The sequence below is a fragment of the Balaenoptera physalus genome, assembly GCF_965194825.1.
Source record: "Balaenoptera physalus genome assembly, chromosome: 5".
Lineage (NCBI taxonomy): Eukaryota > Metazoa > Chordata > Mammalia > Artiodactyla > Balaenopteridae > Balaenoptera > Balaenoptera physalus.
The window spans coordinates 12,208,095-12,230,270 of NC_138884.1; the positions used below are offsets into that span (position 1 = coordinate 12,208,095).

Sequence of the window (22,176 nt, forward strand, 5' to 3'; positions counted from 1 at the left end):
AAATGAACATATCTACAGAACAGAAACAGATTCACAGATATAGAGAACAGACTTGTGGTTGCCCAGGGGGAGGGAGATGGGGGCGGGAAGGATTGGGAGTTTGGGATTAGCAGATGCAAACTATTATATATAGGATGGATTTAATCAACAAGGTTCTAATGTATAGCACAGGGAACTATATTCAATATCCTGTGATAAACCATAATGGAAAAGAATATGAAAAAGAATATATATATATATAACAATCACTTGGCTGTACAGCAGAAATTAACACAACATTGTAAATCGACTATACTTCAATAAAATTTTAAATAAAAGAAACACCGTACCATCTAATACGTGCTAGATATTGGGCATGTGCCTGTCTAGACAAGAGACGCATTTTTCATGTTGTTGTGGTTAAACCACAGTAGTTGCGCATTATTTTGCATTCCTATGCAAACACATAAAAACTATTCCCTACTCCTTTCACTTAGACATATAAAATTAGCTTAAACACTCACTTATTCTTTTTATTTAGAAATCACACTTTTTTGGAATATCAGTTGTGCAGAATTATACTTTCTTAGGTTTCTTCTGAATTGAAACAGTGATTATAAGCAGTGATTGTCTGAAATTCTCATTTAAATAAACTTTTTACTGAAAAGAATCGTTCACACTGAGTGGGTTACAGCACACACACACATATTAGTTCTACAGACAACTCATTATTGTTCCTCAGAATTTTGTTCTTTCTAGAGTTCATTTACTCTAGTTATAAACAGAACAGTCCTACTGGCTTGTGGGAAAACAGTTGCATGCTTTCACTTTTCTCATGAGAGGTAGATGCCTTGGCCTTCCTCTCTTGGGAACTCAGCCTTTAGCTGACCTTACTAACAATCAACCTTGCTTATCTTGTACATGTCTTCTAACCCCGGTTGAATCCTAAATGCCCACCAGGAGGATTTAGTATCCCCTAAAGAATTTAGGAGTGAGGTTGAGCCAGAAGAAGTAATTTAACTCCAGACAATTTCCTCTTGGTAATTTGTGCTATTTGAAAAATATAGGTCTTGTCTGCCAGAACCTTTGAATGTTTCTTTTTGGTTATTACTTCAACTTATTACAAGGCTTCCTGCTTGCAAAGCAGTAACTACTTCCCTGTACAATCTCTCTGTGGTAGAGTGTTTCTAGACCTTTAAAAAAAAACTCTTCTTTATCACTGAAAACAGATTGCACATCTAAGGATACAAACATATGCAACAACATGCCAACCCTTCTGTAGAGAAATGTCCTGTATTTATAACTGCTTTAGAAATCCTATTCCTCAGTGATGACAGGAAAAGGACAGTTGTTTTTAATAAATATGGTTTGAGTTTATACTGACACTTCAGGAAAAGGACAGTTGTTTTTAATAAATATCGTTTGAGTTTATTGGCAAAGAGACACATTTCAGGTCTCCCGGTTTACTTCACACCAATATATTATGTAGTGAAAAATCAAAAGGAGCATTTGCTTTTTAAGTAGTTCATGACACTCCATTAACATTCCTCCATGTGGAGAAAAAGTTATTTTTTAAGACAAGAAATCTTTGGATTTTATGCGCTATACTGTATGTGTTTTTTATTGCTGTTGTTGGGCAAGATTTATGTTTATAAATGCTTTCAATGTTCATTAGTAAATTGCATTGGGTTAGTAAATGAGCTAATATTTTAAATAATAATAATAATTGTAAGGGTCTAGAAGAGTGTCTGGCATATAATAAGGATTTTACGTGTTTGCAAAATAAAATAAAAATTATAAAAGCTTAATTTCACTCTCCTAGTGGCTGTAAATGATTTTTTTAAAAGGATAGCAGTTTAGGTATATGGCTTTTTTTTTTTTTTTTTTTGAGAGATCCTGCATTGGTCACTTTTATATGTTTGATTTAGGGAAGCATTATGGCTTAGGCCAGTAATTCTCAACTGGGGGCAATTTTGCCCTCCCGGAGACATTTGGAAATGTCTGAAGACATTTTTGTTTGTCACAACTGGGTGCAGGTGCTACTGGCATCTATAAGTAGAGGCAAAGGATGCTCATAAGCATCCTGCAATTCACTGGGCAGCCCTCTACAGCAAAAAAATTATATAATCCCAAATGTAAATAGTGCTCAGACTGAGAAACCCTTGGCTTAGAGCTTGAGCTCCAATTCACGTTATGCTATCCACTAAATCCTGGAATCCTGGTAAGCACTTAAGTGTAAGGGTTTCAGTTTCTTAATCATAAATGGGTATAATAAAATACTCTAATAAGAATTGAAAGTTATTAATACATGAAACATTGCACATATCTTGGTGCACTGTAAAGTCACTAAATCTTAACTATTATTATAAATAAAATCTGAGATAAAGTGATTTATCTGCTTTCTGGTCACTTTTTCTAAATCTAAAATTATACAATATATGCTCTCTTGAGTTTAGTATATTTAAGAATTCTTTCCCACCCTAGATCTTCTCACTGTCAGGCATCAGACAGACAACTAGGTCTTGAAAGCACTTATCACCACCTTATGGCATTTTTGTTGTTGTACATTCATTTTGTTGTGTTTTGTCCAAGATGCAAGGCTTACTTAGAATTTTATAAAGACAAATAAAACTTTCTCAAGGATCTAAATCCTACTATTGTCTTTTCCTTAACTTAATTTTAAATCACTACATACACCTCAATTTTCCAATAGGCTCAGGGTTAAGTCAACTAAGGACTTCATTAAAACTAAATTAAAAACTAGTGTGATGGAGTTTTACCAAAAAAATGATTTTTATGTCTCCTTCAACAGTAGAATCCATAGATAGTAGCACAGCATTTGTTTGGAACACTATAGAACCCATCCTCTGAAAGTAAGAAAAGAGAAGTTCCTTTAAGGCATGTGCTTCAACGGGAAGGGGACTATGTACAGAATAGTTCCTTTTAATTCTTTTCTAAAATGTGTCACAATGCTAATTTATCATTTATTTAAGAGAATTTATAAATATCATTAGAGAAAGAATATTAAAGAAATCTTTATGTCAGTCTCCAGGGCTAACTAGATAGAAAGAAAATAATAGTGAAGATCAAGGTTAGATTGAAGACACAATGGGGAAACAATATACACCATTGAAGGTGTTGAAAAAGTATTCCAGTTTGTATTTTAGAAGCAAATTTGGGGTAAAAAAGGATTTATATAGGCAAAACTTCAGAAGTGACACAATCTATGTTATACTGGCATTAAATGACAACCAATTTAATGCAATTATTCTGTACACTTATAGTAATGAAAATGGAAATAATTACATTTAAGACATTTACAGATTTTAATATTTTACTCAGTGAGCAATAATATTGTACATGCCTTTATTCAAAGCACTGTTCATATATGTAATAGTATTTTACATACTATCTTAATTATTTTAAATAGTATTTTAAGTATATAGAGATGGCTTCTTGATCTCACTGTATTAAAAGTTTCTATTATTCTGCCTGTAGATTTATGTATTGATATATTTTAATAATTAAATTAATATATTACTATAGACTTTCTTCTGTGATTTATTCTACTGCCTCAACTCCCGCCTTCATCATTTATTTTCTGCACTAATGAATTGACCCATTCAATTAATGTGCAGGTTACAAGGTCAAATGGGTGTCAGTCATTTGTTATGTCTATATTTTAAGTAATATGTTGCTACTACTACTAGAGCACCAAAATTTATTCTTTTTATAAATTAGAGAAGATACTGATAATTCTCTTTGTATTTCTGAATCCAAAATGTTTGCATAAATGGAAGATAAAAGAGTTGAATTAAAGATATTTTAATGGGAGTATTTTCATAACCCTTGTTTTGGCCAAAGAAGTGTCTCTATATGTCATGTTGACACACGGGGAAAAGAGAGATTAAGAAGTGCTGCTCTACAAAAACTCCCTTTTAATTCATTTTCTACAGTATTGACATAAAGTACTGAAAGAGGTTTTTTTCAGTTGCTTTGATAGCTAATGCTTTAGATATAATGTCATATTGCTTTGGTGGCTATGAAAGGTTATTTCCTCCAGGTATATTTTATAGTTACATATATGTCTTGCTTTTTATTAGGGAAGGATAACTCAAGGGGAGTTGAAGCTTCAAAAACATCCCTGTAAAGTTGACATTCCCCACTGCTTTCAAGAATGAAAGCAAAATATACATGTCCAGTGCTTGGTAGTTTAAGATCCAGGTAGGGAGAGGAACCAAGATGGCGGAGTAGAAGGATGTGCTCTCACTCCCTCTTACGAGAACACCAGAATCACAACTAGCTGCTGGACAATCATCGACAGGAAGACACTGGAACTCACCAAAAAAGATACCCCACATCCAAAGACAAAGGAGAAGCCACAATGAGATGGTAGGAGGGGCGCAATCACAGTAAAATCAAATCCCATAACTGCTGGGTGGGTGACTCACAGACTGGAGAACACTTATACCACAGAAGTCCACCCACTGGAGTGAAGGTTCTGAGCCCCACGGCAGGCTTCCCAACCTGGGGGTCCAGCAACAGGAGGAGGAATTCCTAGAGAATCAGACATTGAAGCATAGTGGAAACTGATTGCAGGACTTCGACAGGACTGGGGGAAACAGAGACTCCACGCTTGGAGGGCACACACACAAAGTAGTGTGCGCATCGGGACCCAGGGGAAGGAGCAGTGACCCCAGGGGAGACTGAACCAGACCTACCCGCTAGTGTTGGAGGGTCTCCTGCAGAGGTGGGGTGGGGGGTGGGGCTGTGGCTCACCGTAGGGACAAGGACACTGGCAGCAGAAGTTCTGGGAAGTACTCCTTGGCGTGAGCCCTCCCAGAGTCTGTCATTAGCCCCACCAAAGAGCCCAGGTAGGCTCCAGTGTTGGGTTTCCTCAGGCCAAACAACCAACAGAGAGGGAGCCCAGCTCCACCTATCAACATTCAAGTGGATTAAAGTTTTACTGAGCTCTGCCCAACAGAGCAACAGTCAGCTCTACCCACCACCAGTCCCTCCCATCAAGCCTCTTAGATAGCTCATCCACCAGAGGGCAGACAGCAGAAGCAAGAAGAACTACAATCCTGCAGCCTGTGGAACAAAAACCACATTCACAAACAGATAGACAAGATGAAAAGGCAGAGGGCTATGTACCAGATGAAGGAACAAGATAAAACCCCAGAAAAACAATGTAATGAAGTGGAGATAGGCAACCTTCCAGAAAAAGAATTCAGAATAATGATAGTGAAGATGATCCAGGACCTCGGAAAAATAATGGAGGCAAAGATCGAGAAGATGCAAGAAATGTTTAACAAAGACCTAGAAGAATTAAAGAACAAACAGAGATGAACAATACAATAACTGAAATAAAAAATACACTAGAAGGAATCCATAGCAGAATAACTGAGGCAGAAGAACGGATAAGTGATCTGGAAGACAGAATGGTGGAATTCACTGCTGCAGAACAGAATAAAGAAAAAAGAATGAAAAGAAATTAAGACAGCCTATGAGACTTCTGGGACAACATTAAATGCAACCACATTCACATTATAGGGTTCCCAGAAGGAGAAGAGAGAGAGAAAGGAACAGGGAAAATACTTGAAGAGATTATAGTTGAAAAATTCCCTAACATGGGAAAGGAAATAGCCACCCAAGTCCAGGAAGCGCAGAGAGCCCCATACAGGATAAACCCAAGGAGAAACACGCCAAGACACATAGTAATCAAATTTGCAAAAAGTAAAGACAAAGAAAAATTATTGAAAGCAGCAAGGGAAAAACGAAAAATAATATATAAGGGAACTCCCATAAGGTTAACAGCTGATTTCTCAGCAGAAGCTCTACAAGCCAGAAGGGAGTGGCATGATAAAGTGATGAAAGGGAAGAACCTACAACCAAGATTACTCTACCTGGCAAGGATCTCATTCAGATTTGATGGAGAAATCAAAAGCTTTACAGACAAGCAAAAGCTAAGAGAATTCAGCACCACCAAACCAGCTCTACAACAAATGCTAAAGGAAATTCTCTAAGTGGGAAACACAAGAGAAGGAAAGGACCTACAAAAACAAACCCAAAACAATTAAGAAAATGGTAATAGGAACATAAATATCGATAATTACCTTAAACGTGAATGGATTAAATGCTCCAACCAAAAGACACAGGCTTGCCGAATAGATACAAAAACAAGACCCATCTATATGCTGTCTACAAGAGACCCACTTCAGACCTAGGGACACATACAGACTGAAAGTGAGGGGATGGAAAAAGATATTCCATGCAATGGAAATCAAAAGAAAGCTGGAGTAGCAATACTCATATCAGATAAAATAGACTTGAAAATAAAGAATGTTACAAGAGACAAGGAAGGACACTACATAATGATCAAGGGATCAATCCAAGAAGAAGATATAACAATTATAAATATATATGCAACCAACATAGGAGCACCTCAATACATAAGGCAACTGCTAACAGCTATAAAAGAGGAAATCGACAGTAACATAGTAATAGTGGGGGACTTTAACACCTCACTTACGCCAATGGACAGATCATCCAAAATGAAAATAAATAAGGAAACAGAAGCTTTAAATGACACAATAGACCAGATAGATTTAATTGATATTTATAGGACATTCCATCCAAAAACAGCAGATTACACTTTCTTCTCAAGTGCGCATGGAACATTCTCCAGGATAGATCACATCTTGGGTCACAAATCAAGCCTCAGTAAATTTAAGAAAATTGAAATCATATCAAGCATCTTTTCTGACCACAACGCTATGAGATTAGAAATGAATTACAGGGAAAAAATCATAAAAAACACAAATACATGGAGGCTAAACACGTTTAGTATGTTACTAAATAACCAAGAGATCACTGAAGAATTCAAAGAGGAAATCAAAAAATACCTAGAGACAAATGACAATGAAAACACGATGATCCAAAACCTATGGGATACAGCAAAAGCAGTTCTAAGAGGGAAGTTTATAGCTATACAAGCCTACCTCAAGAAACAAGAAAAATCTCAAGTACAATCTAACCTTACACCTAAAGGAACTAGAGAAAGAAGAAAAAACAAAACCCAAAGTTAACAGAAGGAAAGAAATCATAAAGACCAGAGTAGAAATAAATCAATATTGTGAAAATGACTATACTACCCAAAGCAATCTACAGGTTCAATGCAATCACTATCAAATTACCAATGGCATTTTTTACAGAACTAGAACAAAAAATCTTAAAATTTGTATGGAGACACAAAAGACCCCGAATAGCCAAAGCAGTCTTGAGGGAAAAAAACGGAGCTGGAGGAATCAGACTCCCTGACTTCAGACTATACTACAAAGCTACAGTAATCAAGACAATATGGTACTGGCACAAAAACAGAAACATAGATCAATGGAACAAGATAGAAAGCCCAGAGATCAACCCATGCACCTATGGTCAACTAATCTATGACAAAGGAGCCAAGGATATACAATGGAGAAAAGACAGTCTCGTCAATAAGTGGTGCTGGGAAAACTGGACAGCTACATGTAAAAGAATGAAATTAGAACACTCCCTAACACCATATACGAAAATAAACTCAAAATGGATTTGAAACCTAAATATAAGACCGGACACTATAAAACTCTTAGAGGAAAACATAGGAAGAACACTCTTTGACATAAATCACAGCAAGATCTTTTTTGATCCACCTCCTAGAGTAATGGAAATAAAAACAAAAATAAACAAATGGGACCTAATGAAACTTCAAAGCTTTTGCATAGAAAAGGAAACCATAAACAAGATGAAAAGACAACCCTCAGAATGGGAGAAAATATTTGCAAACAAATCAATGGACAAAGGATTAATCTCCAAAATATATAAACAGCTCATGCAGCTCAATATTAAAGAAACAAACAACCCAATCCAAAAATGGGCAGAAGACTTAAATAGACATTTCTCCAAAGAAGACATAGAGGTGGCCAAGAAGCACATGAAAAGATGCTCAACATCACTAATTATTAGAGAAATGCAAGTCAAAACTACAATGAGGTATCACCTCACACCAGTTAGAATGGGCATCATCAGAAAATCTACAAACAACAAATGCTGGAGAGGGTGCACTGTTGGTGGGAATGTAAATTGATATAACCACTACGGAGAACAGTATAGAGGTTCCTTAAAAAACTAAAAATAGAATTACCATATGATCCAGCAATCCCACTACTGGGCATATACCCAGAGAAAACCATAATTCAAAAGACACATGCACCCCAATGTTCATTGCAGCACTATTTACAATAGCCAGGTCATGGAAGCAACCTAAATGCCCATCGACAGGTGAATGGATAAAAAAGTGTGGTACATATATACAATAGAATATTACTCAGCCATAAAAAGAAACGAAATTGAATCATTTGTTGCGACGTGGATGGATCTAGAGACTGTCATACAGAGTGAAGTAAGTCAGAAAGAGAAAAACAAATATCATATATTAACGCATGTATGTGGAACCTAGAAAAATGGTACAGATGAACCGGTTTGCAGGGCAGAAGTTGAGACACAGATGTAGAGACCAAATGTATGGACACCAAGGGGGGAAAACCGTGGTGTGGTGGGGATGGTGGTGTACTGAATTGGGCGATTGGGATTGACATGTATACACTGATGTGTATAAAATTGATGACTAATAAGAACCTGCAGTATAGAAAACCAAACACAAAAAAACAACTAATACTAAACTTTCTTTGGGTTATTTGTATGGAAATATGTTAATATAATTGTTTCAGACATTACATGAAATTTTTTAAAATCTTATATGTTCTGGTGTAATGTTAGAAATCATAATTCAAGTTATTACTTTAAAATGTGTATCTCAGAAATAACTAAATTTCCTTGTCAATTGCATTATTATGAACTTTCATCAAATCTTTAACCATGGTCATTTTTAAGTCTTTTGTTATTTACAGACAGTTCTGGGTGTACTCTGATGCTTTTGCAAATATGTTCCTATAAAAGGGTTTCATGTTCAAGGAATTCATGGAAAGACTCTGACAAGTACCGGTTTCTGGTAACTGTACTGCTGAACTGAATGAATAAGCATTTTCAGAACTCTAATGGAAAACTGATGAACTCATAAAAGTGCTAACAAAAGATCAAGATGAAAAAAAAATTGATTACATGGGACTGAGTCAAGTGATGAGGATAATTATAATTTTTGTGACTTTCTGTTTGAATTAAAAAAAATAAAATTCCCACAAGGACTCAGAGGCAAAACATATACAAATCAATTTTCACTGCAAAGTAAAGGAGCTGTTACAGTGGAGGATTACTGGACTGGATGTCAATATTATGACATAGTATGAGTGTGTTTCGTGTTTGGTAATTGCAATCATTGTTGCTTTTGTTGTGGTCATCCATTTACAATGCTTGGTGTCAGTTTATTTATCTCTTGTAAAAATAAAATTCAGTGTGTGTGTGTGAAAAAAAAAAGATCCAGCTAGTATATCAATCCATATAGATCAAAGTAATCAACTCATCAATGAGAGAAAAATGTCAAGAGAAAGAACATATCATGTTAGATAAGCTATATCAGTAAGGGAAAAAAACATGGTAGTGGATTCTTCTCTGGACTATATAAATATTAAGGAGCTACTGGTAAATGCCAGGTACTATTGGGAGGAGTGGATTCAGCGTTAAACAAGACAGGTAATGTCCCTGCCCTTATGAAACTTCTATTTTAGTTGGCTTGGGTGTAGAAGTAAGTATGGGTCAAAGTGTCTATTCTTGAACATAAAACATACAGTATTCTGCATTTTATGTTTTACTTACTTGATCTAGAGGCTCATTAGTAAGAAACCATAAACCTTATTCAGGAGGCATGTTTCTTCTCAGTATGAATTACCCAAGAGTTACTATTTAGCTTCTCCTGATAATTCTGGCTCACTTTAACATAATTTCATATACATCTCTTATTTAAATTCAAATTATAATGTTATTTTCAGTAATCTTTATAATTTGTTAAAATACTATTTAATATTAGCCATTTTTCTAATGTAATACCGTTTTTTTTCTACTAGCTATTGGAAATTGCTTCAAGTATTTCTTTTCCTTTAGGAACAATTCTAGTTGTAAAACAATACTATTTTTGGTTAAGTGGAGAACATTGCAGAAAAATATATCTTAAAATCAAATAAAATAACCAATCATGTGCTAAAGTTTAATCTATATAAGAAACTAGGAAGTTGTTGCCTGATAACATTTTTGGCAATTACCAGTATAGTTCACACACACGAAATGAAGTTCAGGAAAACATTATGAAATTCATTAATCAGTGATTGAAACATTGCTCCCCTCCTCATTAATTCTATCATGTCACCCTGCCTTAATGAAAATTGGGCTATGCACATTGGCATGATTACTGTATATATTCTTTGCATCAGATATAAGACAATTTTTAAATGTAATAAAACCCCTAAAATCAGGATAAATCTTACAGTCAATGTTTTCAACCGTGTTGCAGTTGCAGTGGAGTTTACATTGCTATGTGTGGATTTTATCATAGTTTCATATTATCCTTTCTTTGATTGAGTTATATGCAGTATTAGCACTTCATGTGGTGAGTTACCAATAAGAATATTTTCAAAAAGCTTTTACTATGATTTGGTATGATAGCAAATGTTATTTTGTATATGGAAAGCCAAGGAAAGAAAGAAAGAGTATAACTTTGATATTAATGAAAAAAAATATTTGTACTTGCATTGCCTTCAATTCCACACTCTCTTCTAAATTAAAAACCAAATGCTTTATGAAATCAAAAGAAGGAATATACTCACACGTACATGAAGCTGTATCATTGAGACAAATGCAAAAAGACTATCAAACCTAAGAAAGGGAAGTGAAGACAGAAGAAATTCGAACGAGAGGCTGGTGTGACTGATGAATGGGTCACACCACTAGTAAGGAAGGAATGTGGTTTTTATTTGTTTTTAATTAGCATCATAAGTTTTGTTTGTTTTTTCTTTCTTAGTGGTATGTAAAATAATAATGTGTTTTAAAATCATTCATCTTGAATTCAATGAAATGCAGATTATATACTCCAGTGAAGAAATGAGAGGAAAAAAATTATAGGGAAGTAAAGAACTGATTTTATTATAATCTTCAGTTTTGACTGATTAATCACTAAATTTGCCATCCATTCATCTTCTACTAGGAACCCAAAGGATAGGTAATAAAATAACTGTTTGACAACTAAATTGTCTAAAAACTAACATAATTATATTAGCTTGTGGAAATTTAATTCCAGCTTTGAGAAAGACGTGGCTAGGTATATGCACTGAAAATTCCCTCTGGGGAAGTGATCTCAAGAGCTTCAGAAGGAATTAACGTCAACTAGAAGCATGATGAAAAAATTATTTCCCTCTGGACCATTGCAACCAAATACAAATTGTGTGTGTATATATATATATATATATGCAAAAATATATTTTTATATTTTGAATCAAAGGGATCTTTCCTAGGTTTGTCTATATAGAATTAAATATATATTTAAATGTAGACTTTTAGAACTGGAAGATAATTGAATAAATGTTAGAGTTTCTTCAAGATCTAATTTTTATCTTCTATTTTTCTCATCTCTTTCAATAGGCTCATAAATGAAGCCCAGAGAAATTAACTTCTTCATCAAAGTTCACCCAGTTTGATAGCAGCACAGACAAGATTAGAGTCTTTGGCCCAAGGTTCAGTGTTCTTTCCATTATGCCAAATTATCCCATCATATATTAGGTACATGAGTAGGATAATGAGAGTAGTGGATGCTGCGGTGTGCTCCCAAGTTCTCTCCTCCCCCACCCCAATCACACACACATACACACACTCACACACACACACATCTTCACAACTAAAGCCTTCATTTTCCCAGTTGGTAAAAAAGTTGGCAGCTGATAGCATTCAAGTAAGTTCCTTTACAAAAAAAAAAAAAAAAAGCCTATTCATTCATGGTTACACCCCCTTCCCAGATATTTGTTGAATAACTTGTTGATATGAGTATAAGGCTCCCAACCACTTGCCTAAATTGGGGACAACTCTGAGGGATCATGCCAGCTTCGGATTTCCCTGTGTGATTATCTGAGATAGATAGTTCAATTGCGTAGAGTTTAACTTCTCCCTCTGCCAGACACTGCTTTCTTCATTACCCCATGGGTGTTGACTTGAGAATACACTCTGGTAAACTTTTTTTTATTGTCTCAGATATTTGTCTCAGAATCTGTTCTAGGGAACCAAACCATAAAAATAAATGTAAAATTACGCAAGTATTCTGGAGTAAATTACTTTGCTTTTTAAAATTGAGATAGAAGTATTCAAAGTGGTTTAACTTCTAAAGGATGAAGCAAGCATCTATCAGAGAAACTTCTAGGTGTATTCACTTTATTTTATTACTATACTTATTGTTGCTCTCATCAAGATAACTATTCCTCAGGTATAATATTAGGCATTTTATACACAGTAGTTCATTAAGTCTTAACTATAATCCTGTATGTAGATACAGGTATGAATGTAAATCTTCCTTTCCCAGATGAGGAAATTGGAGATTTGGGAAGGGTAAGTAACTTGTCATGGTCACTTAGCTAGAAATTGTCTGATTCTGGTTGATTCTCTCATTAGACCTCAAGCTGCCTAAATGCAAGAGCTGGTTCTCTTATGAACAATACTATTTCCTATCACATAATATAGCACCTTGCTCTCAGTAGAGGTCAATAAATATTTATCAAATCAGCAAAGGAACCTTTATTTGTCTGACCCCAAATCCATGCCATTAGCCCCATGTGCTATGCAATCACCCATGAATACTATGAGCCCTAGACTTAATGGTGAACATCACAAACAACTAAAAAAAAAAAAAAAAAAAGAAAAGTCTAAGATGTTAAAAGCAAACTATGCTGAACAAACAGGAATGGGTGATTTAAATATGCATTTTTTAAAAAAATAGATCATTTCATTTTGTTTCTTTTTATAGTAGATGCATATGTACCTTGTAGGATCAGATGTTATACCAGAGAACACTGAGTCTGCCTGTGGGATTGAGTCATTTGATCCCTTTCAATATGTCTTATTAAAACTGTATATTCAATTTAATGTAATATCCCAGGAGGGTTAAAATGATCGCATAAAGAAAATGATGAACATTTCCCCAAATCTAACATTAAAGTAACGGAAATGAAGTTTCCACTCATCTCCTCAGCTTTCCTAAGCAGCACGTATATAAATAGAATAGAAATGTTTATTATCATGATGAATTTACCAATGGCTATTTTGTTCTGAAACAAACTTTTTTCTCAGAGTATTTTATACCCATGATGTTTCTGACATTTGGATGTGATATTAGGCACAGTGTTTGAGGATCTTTCAATAACTGATTCAACAGTTAAGTAAGCATCTTATAGAAGTAAAGTCACAAAGATGAAAAGAAAATAAAATCTCACATTTCTAAGTAGGTCCAAATACTTAGCTTATTTCTTTTACTCCCAAGAAAGTCCCTGAAACACCTTCTGTAAGTCATACAATGCTTCTTTCATACAAACAGGTAACCAGCCTTACTATCTCTACCACAGATCAAGGGAAGAGTTAAAATGGCAAATTAGAAGTAATGGAGAGGGTCTGATATAAGTAAGCACAAATTAAAAACTAGAATGGCAGCTTACTACAGACATTAAGACAATTTAAAGAAAGAAAGAAAAGACATGGTTAGCAAAACATCTCAATCTGAAGTCACTGAGTATAAAGACACTAAAGATATCCCCTAATAGAACTTAGTTTTACAGAAGATTGGGGATATTCATCTCAGTAATGATAATCTTGAAGCCTCAGTTTAAGTTACAGAATGGTTCTGCATGTACTTTATTTTAGAAGAATGTGATACATTTTAGAAATATTCCCATGGGAATACTGGGAGGCAGAATGAATCGGTGGTTAATCAAGCAGACTGTCTATCTTACACTGTCTGTAGAGTACAAACTCACTGTGCTTCTGTTTTCTAGTCTGTGTAATGGGACTAATAGAAGCTACCTCAAGAGACTCTTGTGAGGGATAAATAAGGGCATTAGAAAAATGCTTGGCATATAATACACACTCAATAAATATATTATCTCAAGCAGATAAGCTATTTTTCAGCAAATATTTATCAAATGCTTAATATGTACCAGAGAATTGGGTCAGGAGGTTTAGATTGGAGATAAGAGAAGTAGATGACTTGAGGTTGCCTATTTGCAGTGCATCAGCAAGGACTTGATTTAAAGGTGTATGAGGAAAAAGAGAAAGCAAAGGTGATTTATAGATGTTGGCCTGATAGTGGTACCATTCGTGAGAAGGAGGGTATTTGGGGAAGAATAGGTTGCAGAGTCAAAATCAAGTTTGTTTTTTTGGTTTTGTTTTATGTCAGATTAGGAATGTTAATTAGTCAAAGTGATGATGCCGGATAAGTAAATTAGGGCTCAAAGTAGAGACCAGGTTTGGAGAAATGGTTTTCTAGGGAACAAACAATGAAAAGTTGGGCATTTAAAAACTATGCCATTTAGATGTCAGGTACACAGAAATTTTCATTGGCCCTTCAGCACATTTTGTACTAGCCTACTGCCATGTGCTCTATTCTCCTCTCTCTTACCTCTTGCTCTTCCCTTTTTTCCTCCTTCTTTGTAACAACAATAAATCCTTTGTTTTTTGCCACCGGAGCAATAAGCCAACTAGTTAGTTTCTATCTCAATGTATTTTTCTAAACCAAGCCAGTGCTCTCTTCAAGAGGAATTCTGGTACCAGTTTGTAATCTTTGCTTCCTCCACAACATGATTCAATAAGCTATGTCTTGCTCCTGTCATTAGAGTATAAATTTTTTGTGAGAAAGCAGATGGGCCTATACTCATGGACCTGGTTTTGATTAATAAAGTTCATCCAAAAGTCTAAATGCTGAAATTTCTTTTAAGTGCCCTATTGTTCTCTGTAGGTCACTGGAGTGACTTCTTTTTTAGTTCCTTAAATTTCTAGGTTACCACTTTGCTGACACAAATCATGATATTGATCATTCTAAAACTCTCTGAGCGTACACTCAAGTAAATATGGCGTATTAAATCCAACAAAAATGTATAGATTCATATATAGATGTTCATTACTTATTAAAATAACATGTATTCTCAGAGAAAATTATAGAATGCAAACTTAGGAAATTAGATAAACACATTTCAAAATGCCTTTTAATTCAACTCTGAAAAGAAATGAGCTATCAAGCCATGAAAAGACATCAAGAAACCTGAAATGCATATTACTAAGTGAAAGAGGCCAACCTGAAAATACTACATACTGTATGAGTCCAAATCTATGACACTCTGAAGAGGCAAAACTATGGAGACAGTAGTTGCCAGTGGTGGGGAGAGGAGGGCAGAGATGGGTAGGCAGAACACAGGGGATTTTTAGGGTAGTGAAAATACTCTGTATCATGATATAATAATGGATAAATGTCATTATTAAGTGTGTCCAAACCCATAGAATGTAGAACTCCAAGAGTGAACCCTAAGGTAAGCTGTGGACTTTGGGTGATTATGATGTGTCAGCGTAGGTTCATCCTGGGTAAAAAGTAACACCATTCTGTCGAGTAATGTTGCTAATGAGGGAGGCTATGAATGTGTGGAGGCAGAAGGTCTACGAGAAATTTCTGTACCTTCCTCTCAATTTTGTTGCCAACTTAAAACTGCTCTTTAAAAAAGTATTTTAATAAATGCCTTTTAGAGTAAATTATTCATTTAACCACTCTTTCCAGTAGAATTGCACTGGGAAATATAATCTCATGGAAAAGAGAAAATAATTCTATTGATATTTTTTAAGCCTTGTTGAAAACTTACGGTCTTGGACACAAATGCGAAAGCAACACTCTGGTGTGTGTGCTATGAACGTATTTTTTAAAGACCTCTTTTCTTTTCCATGTCTTTACCTCAGGCTACATATCGAAATCGAATTGTGAGCCAAAGTCTCAGCACAAGGGACAGAAAAGCAATGTATACACCCACCGAGGACCGTTTTAGATACTCAGCAGCGGACCAGACAAGCCCCTACAAAAGCAAGACCTGTCAGCTCTCCAGTCTATGTTTAAGCAATTTTTTGAAGGACAAGGAACTAGTGGAAGTTATCAAACACTCCAGAGGAACTTACGAAACCCTCACGTCAGAGGTCACCCAGAATTTACGGGCCACTGTAGGGCAGAACTCTCTGAAACCAATAGCTAAGACCGAAGGGCTTTCCACGTTCTCAGAGAAACCAAAGGACCAAGCTGCTGTGGCCCGACAGCATTCAACCTTTACAGGCAGGTTTGGACAACCGCCAAGAGGGCCAATCTCTTTACACATGTACAGCAGAAAGAATGTTTTCCTCCATCACAATTTACACACAACTGAGCTGCAGGCTCTAGGCCAGCAGGATGGGTAATTAAATCACCCTATTCCTGTCTCTGGGTAGGATAAGACGGTTAGTGTTTCTCGTGCATAGCTCATGTTTAAATTTTCATGTATTTTTTATTACTTTTTATTTTTAGTTATAAACAAAGAATTTTACTTTTTTTTTTTTTTTTAAGAATGAGGGTTCAAGCATGTTAACTGAATTAGGTTTAATAGCTTTTGGAGACTTTATTATATATATGTATAATAAATGAGACCATCTTGCTGGTTTATATACAGGCCATAATTTATCTTTTATCTTTATCAGTCACTGATATGCATTGAAGTTTCAGAAGGTAATATCAAATAGCACTCTGTTCACTTAATGGTGTTACTGTGAAAATAGATGTGCAGAATAAATAGATAAAGGGATTGTAAGGAATTTTAAATTACATAGTTAATAGAAAGAGAAAAGAGGGGTTTTAAAGTCTTGTATTTGGTGGTGTATTTATTTGAAGAATGAAGCTTGCTTGCATATAACCTAGAGATGGTGTTTGTCTCTCTATTACATACAATCAAGCTTATCTTGCCATACGATTAAGGGGGAAAATGGTATTTCTTTTATCCTCTAAGTGTTTAGTTCACACTAGTTCACAAAGGGTTTCAGACTGAGTAATTGCTAGCCAAATAGAGAATGACAGCTCTGATCATCGAAAAATTTTGCTTTTAGTTTTTGCTATTGATGTTGAAGTACTATGACATAACACACAGTGAGGTGGTAATGTTGCCTGAATTTTGTCAAATGATGCATAAAGCATGACATGCTACACTCTTTGAGTCACTGCCATGGTTATATCACTGTATTTTTTAAAAATTTGAGGAATAGAACATTCTAAGAAAGTTATTTTACTTCACTTTCCTTATATTTTTTAATTTTTCACTTTTTTTAATGTGTGTCCAATTTTGCTTCATATACATTAACCCATACCAATTACTCTACATGATGAATTGAGGAAGAGAAAGTCAGTTTCTTGGTAGCCCAGTTTACACTATTTTGACTATTCGGTCATCTAGATTTAGAGGAAAAAGTAAAATATATGTAAACTTTGGCAATTTGATCTTAGAAATAAATCTCTAACAGGAATACTTAACTCGTTTGATGGCAAATATTTCTCTTTAACACACAAGGCCTAATATGTTTTATATATAAGTGCACGTGAGAGAAATAATTTCTTTATGTTTAATGAATAATAGAGCTGTATGCAGCTATAGAAATAAATAAATAATTTTAAAATGACCAGTAGGAATCAGGGCTGCAGTTTTCTTATACAAAGATAAAAGCTAATAACTGAATCCATATTAGGCATACTCCATGCGTATTGAAATTGTCATACCTACTGCATGATCTGTTTCCCTTGTGCTCTCTGACAGAATCCATGAAATGAATAAAGGGAAACTGAGATAGCAGTTTTAGCATGGCATCTGACTAACCTGCTTAAATTAAAGCTATGTGTGAAATGCATCTCCTAAAACAAAAGTGCATTTGAGCTCTATGCTTTGGGGAAAAGCCATTAGATATCCCCCCACTAGCTTTAACTATTAAACTTTAACCACTTTTCAAACTTTGATTAGAATTGATAAGAGTAAAGAGTTTAGTGGATATGCTGGATTTGTAATTTCGGTTTTCCAAAGGAAAACACATGTGCATCAAGACAAATGTTTGCCAAATGTTTTCTTTTTTTGTGTGTTTGTAATTCTGCCAAAAGAGAATAATGCACACTGCAATTTGCTTGGCTTAATGAGACTGCTCTCTAAAATTCCCACTATACTTTAGAAGTTATAATATTCATGCAGACAGACATTTTGGGCTGGATGGTATTTAAGAAATGATAGAAAAATTATGATTATTAATTGTGGAATTCAGCTTCATTTGTCCTAAAAGTTGGTGTGTGTTACTAGAGTATTTGAAGTCTGTAAATAAATCAGAACGGTAAAATAATCAAGGATTTTTTCCCAGGATATGGAAGAACTATGTATCACAAATAATGTTTTTGATTTGGACTTTTGGAGCTTATAGTTTTGCTTTTCTGGAAGATAGACTTTTGAATTATACTTTGTAAAAAATAATCTATTTAAGAAAATCTGTCATTTAATAGACATTTTAAGAGATGTTTTAAATGCTAGTATTTTCTTGAAAAATGTTTTTTAAAGCTGAAACATTCAAAAAGAAAACCTGTGTTAAACAGTTCAATTTTAAAAGGAGGGGTATTTTTTGGAAATATCATCTTAAAGCTGTTTTGTATCAGTATTTTCAGCATTGTTATAATATTATTTGTAATACTAAGTGTAACTCAGGCCTGGAGAAGGTGTAAGCCCACTATGCTAATATACACCAGTAACTGTAAAACAGGGGTTCTTTGTAAGTTCCTCTTGTGTATATAGAGTACTTATGTGGGCATTCTTTCAGCAAATTGATTTCTTTGTACTAAAATCTCTAGTTTTCTAAGACAGTTCCATGTATAAAAATGATTTATACATTTCTCCAAGGCGGTACATATCCAAAGACATGACACCAGGGGGAAAAAGTGCTTGTTTTTCTGATGGAAGCAGTTGTCTTTTCTTTCCCTTCCTGTTTCTTCTGTGCATGTGTATGTGTAGCTAAGCCTAAGTAACTGTAAAATTTCTGCTGCAAATCTTCTTTTCTGAATTTAGAACGTGTTTTAAAGGACACTTAAGAAGAGATATTCCTTAAGGAAAAGCTGTTTCCACCTGAAATAAACTGTTCTCATTTTTGTAATTATTGGAACATGCAACTGTATTTCTATGAAGTCATTGATTTTTTTTCAAATAATTTTATATGCTAACAGAGACACAGCAAAATTATTATCTCTCCAAACTATTTTTTTCTTCTTTGGAGCACCATAGTCCTTGTGCAAATGACACCATGAAACTGTAGCTGCAGTGCTAAAGGTGTGAATCTACCAATATCAATATGCTCAGGGTAAGGACCTAGGGCCACATATCAGTCAAGTTGTTTTTGTTATTTATTGATTGAGATATAAATAAACTAGCCAGCCACTAGTCAACAATAAACATTTGTAGACATGCCCACACTTACTTAAAATGCTTACCAAGATATTCTTAATCAATCTGGGTTTATGACCTGTGTTTTACACCTTGTATTTCCCAAGATTTCAACCTAGCCTATTGTCATTAATTTTCTGAGTGTTACTGAATTCAAAGTAATTAATTGAATTCAAAGAAAATTTCACATTTTGTTTTGTTTACCTTGTGTGTGTTTAACAGAGATAACACTTCCACTAAAAAGAGTTAATATTTTCTTTTTATTACCATGTAATAAGGATAAGGTAAATGATCAAGATAAATGATCATATTCCACTAGTCCTCCAAGACCTTTCTTAGTAACTTAGTTGCTGATGGAATAGTACGACAAGCAGTTTATTGAACAGTGACATTCATTATCGCCTTTCTCATTATTAGGAAGTAGTAAGTAACCCACTATAGTGGGTAACTTGGAATACTGGCTATAGTCTTATAGTCTAAATTTTGTTCTACTTTTCCACTTTTAGAACTTTATATTCCAAATACCTATAGAAGTAGGAAGTGCTTCAAAACAGCACTCATAACTCCATTAAACCACCTGTAGATCAACGTGGAAAAAGAAAGGGGGATGCCTGTAGAGGTGCTGTCTGTGATTGCCATTCTTATCCCTGAATCACATTCCCCACAGCCGGAGGCTTTTCCCTGGTGATATATCCATTTAAATATAGTACTGATTCATTTATTCTAAGGATTTTGATTGCATTCTGGAACTTGACTCTATTTAGGCTTTATTATCAAATCCTTTTTATATATTTTCTTTTTTTACCCCAAGAAATAATTCAATCACACATAATATTTCTTTGGTAATTTACTCCTCCTAGAATTTAAACTCTTTTTTCTTGTTCTTTTTCCATGTGCTAATTTTGTCATGCCAACACTAGGCTATATCTATACACATGGCAGGGATGATAAAAATAAAAACTAGTTGGGTTCTTACAAAAAGTTGAATTGCACTGTAGTATAAGAGCAAACAGCCAACTATCAACCAACTAAACAAAGAAGCCCTCTTCTCTAACAATATACATGAGCATTGCCAAATTTTTATTTTTCAAATCTCAATCTGTGCCAAGTTCTTTCACCAACAGAACCACAAACATATCCACCAACTATTTATTGACAATAAATTTGATCTTGCTCAGAACCCACTTGCTCAGTACCAAGTAGTGTAGCCCCAAAATATGTCAGAGATCTCATTTTCCAGGTGTGTTATCTGTGGAAAAGAATGAAGGCAGTTCACCCTATTTCAGACCTGAAATTTTTCCCATAGAAATTAAGACGATGAAAATTCTTACTAATACAAATTGGGTTTCATCTACCCAACTAATCTAGAATGTGGGATATCATGATTCCTTTTAGAGAACTTTCAATCTAGCCCCATTAACTTCACCACTTTAACAAACATACTTTTCCTCTTGAACATAAAATTCAAGAAAAAGAACGTTCTACATCTTATCATCCTTTCCAAACATTGCCTCATTGCTTTGGTAAGCTCAGGTTGCTGTTACAAAACACCACAGAGTGGGTGGCTTAAAAAATAGACGATTATTTTCCACAGCTCTATAAGCTGAAAGTCTAAGATAAAGGTGCCAGCTGATTCAGTTCCTGGTTTAGATAGCTTTGTTCTTCTCACTGTTTTCTCACATGGCAGAGAATAAACAAACTGTGGTCTCATAAGGTTTCTAATCCCATCATGGGGCCCCTCCCTCATCTAAACCTAATTACTTTCCAAAATCCCCACCTCCATGTTCCATCACATTGGGGTTAGGGCTTCAACATATGTTTTGGGGGAACACAAATGTCCAGTCCATAGCATTTATTTTCATCCTAGTAAGTTTGCTATTGTTTTACTCATTTCATAGATGAGATCAGAAAGGTTAGGTAATTTGCCAGGGACACACAGCATGTATGTTTAACTAAACTGGATTTCATATCCCTTGATCTTTCCATTTATACTATGCTTATCTCCAGAGTTAGGCTTCCTCCCAAGGAGGCAGAGTGATTCAAGCAAATATGTGCTGTCTCAGATTGCTATACTCCTCTTAAAATTCTATTGCTATTGCTAGGAAAGAAAATCTGAGCAATGATCTATTTTAGCAAACCAGAAAACTACTCATTCCAAAGCTTTTCTTAGAACAATTATTGATGTTTAGATCAATAAATATAGAATCCTGAGAGGAAAGCACTTACCATATTTCAAGGTTACTTCTAGAAAGTCTGACACCCTAATTTTCTTTCCTTGAAGGCATTTGGGAAAAATAGAAATAATTGCATGCTGTATTTTTTAAAGTAGAGAGCCAATAAAGTGTCTAGCATAAGGAAAACATACAATAAATGAAAAATAACCTAGTTATCAGATTATCTTACTATTTCTTTCCTTCATTTCCTGAGGATATTGATATAAACATCACTGAATTTGATATGTTTATGTTGCCTTATATACATTTTTTAAAAAGATAATTACAAAATTAGGTATTTGTATCTAGGGACAAAAATTACAACTGATTTAAAGTTCCTTAAATATTCGGAAGGAACTGAAATTAAATGGGAAATAGAAATTTATTTGCTCTAAATTTTTTTTTTCACACACACACACTGTATTTTATTTTTACAAGAGATAAATAGACTGACACCAAGCATTGTAAATGGATGACCACAACAAAAGCAACAATGATTGCAATTA

General features: G+C 34.7%; 1 protein-coding gene across 4 annotated transcripts in view; it reads left to right on the plus strand.

The window, feature by feature from the left end:
- CCSER1 (coiled-coil serine rich protein 1) overlaps positions 1–20,367 on the plus strand; it is a 1,319,150-nt gene extending 1,298,783 nt beyond the window's left edge. For all 4 annotated transcript variants that reach the window (XM_082461685.1, XM_082461686.1, XM_082461682.1 and 1 more), the window contains one exon: positions 15,940–20,367. In XM_082461685.1, the coding sequence (XP_082317811.1) occupies positions 15,940–16,425 (486 nt within the window). In that variant the 3' untranslated portion in view covers positions 16,426–20,367. The remainder of the gene's footprint in view (positions 1–15,939) is intronic.
- The last annotated feature ends 1,809 nt before the right edge of the window (positions 20,368–22,176 follow it).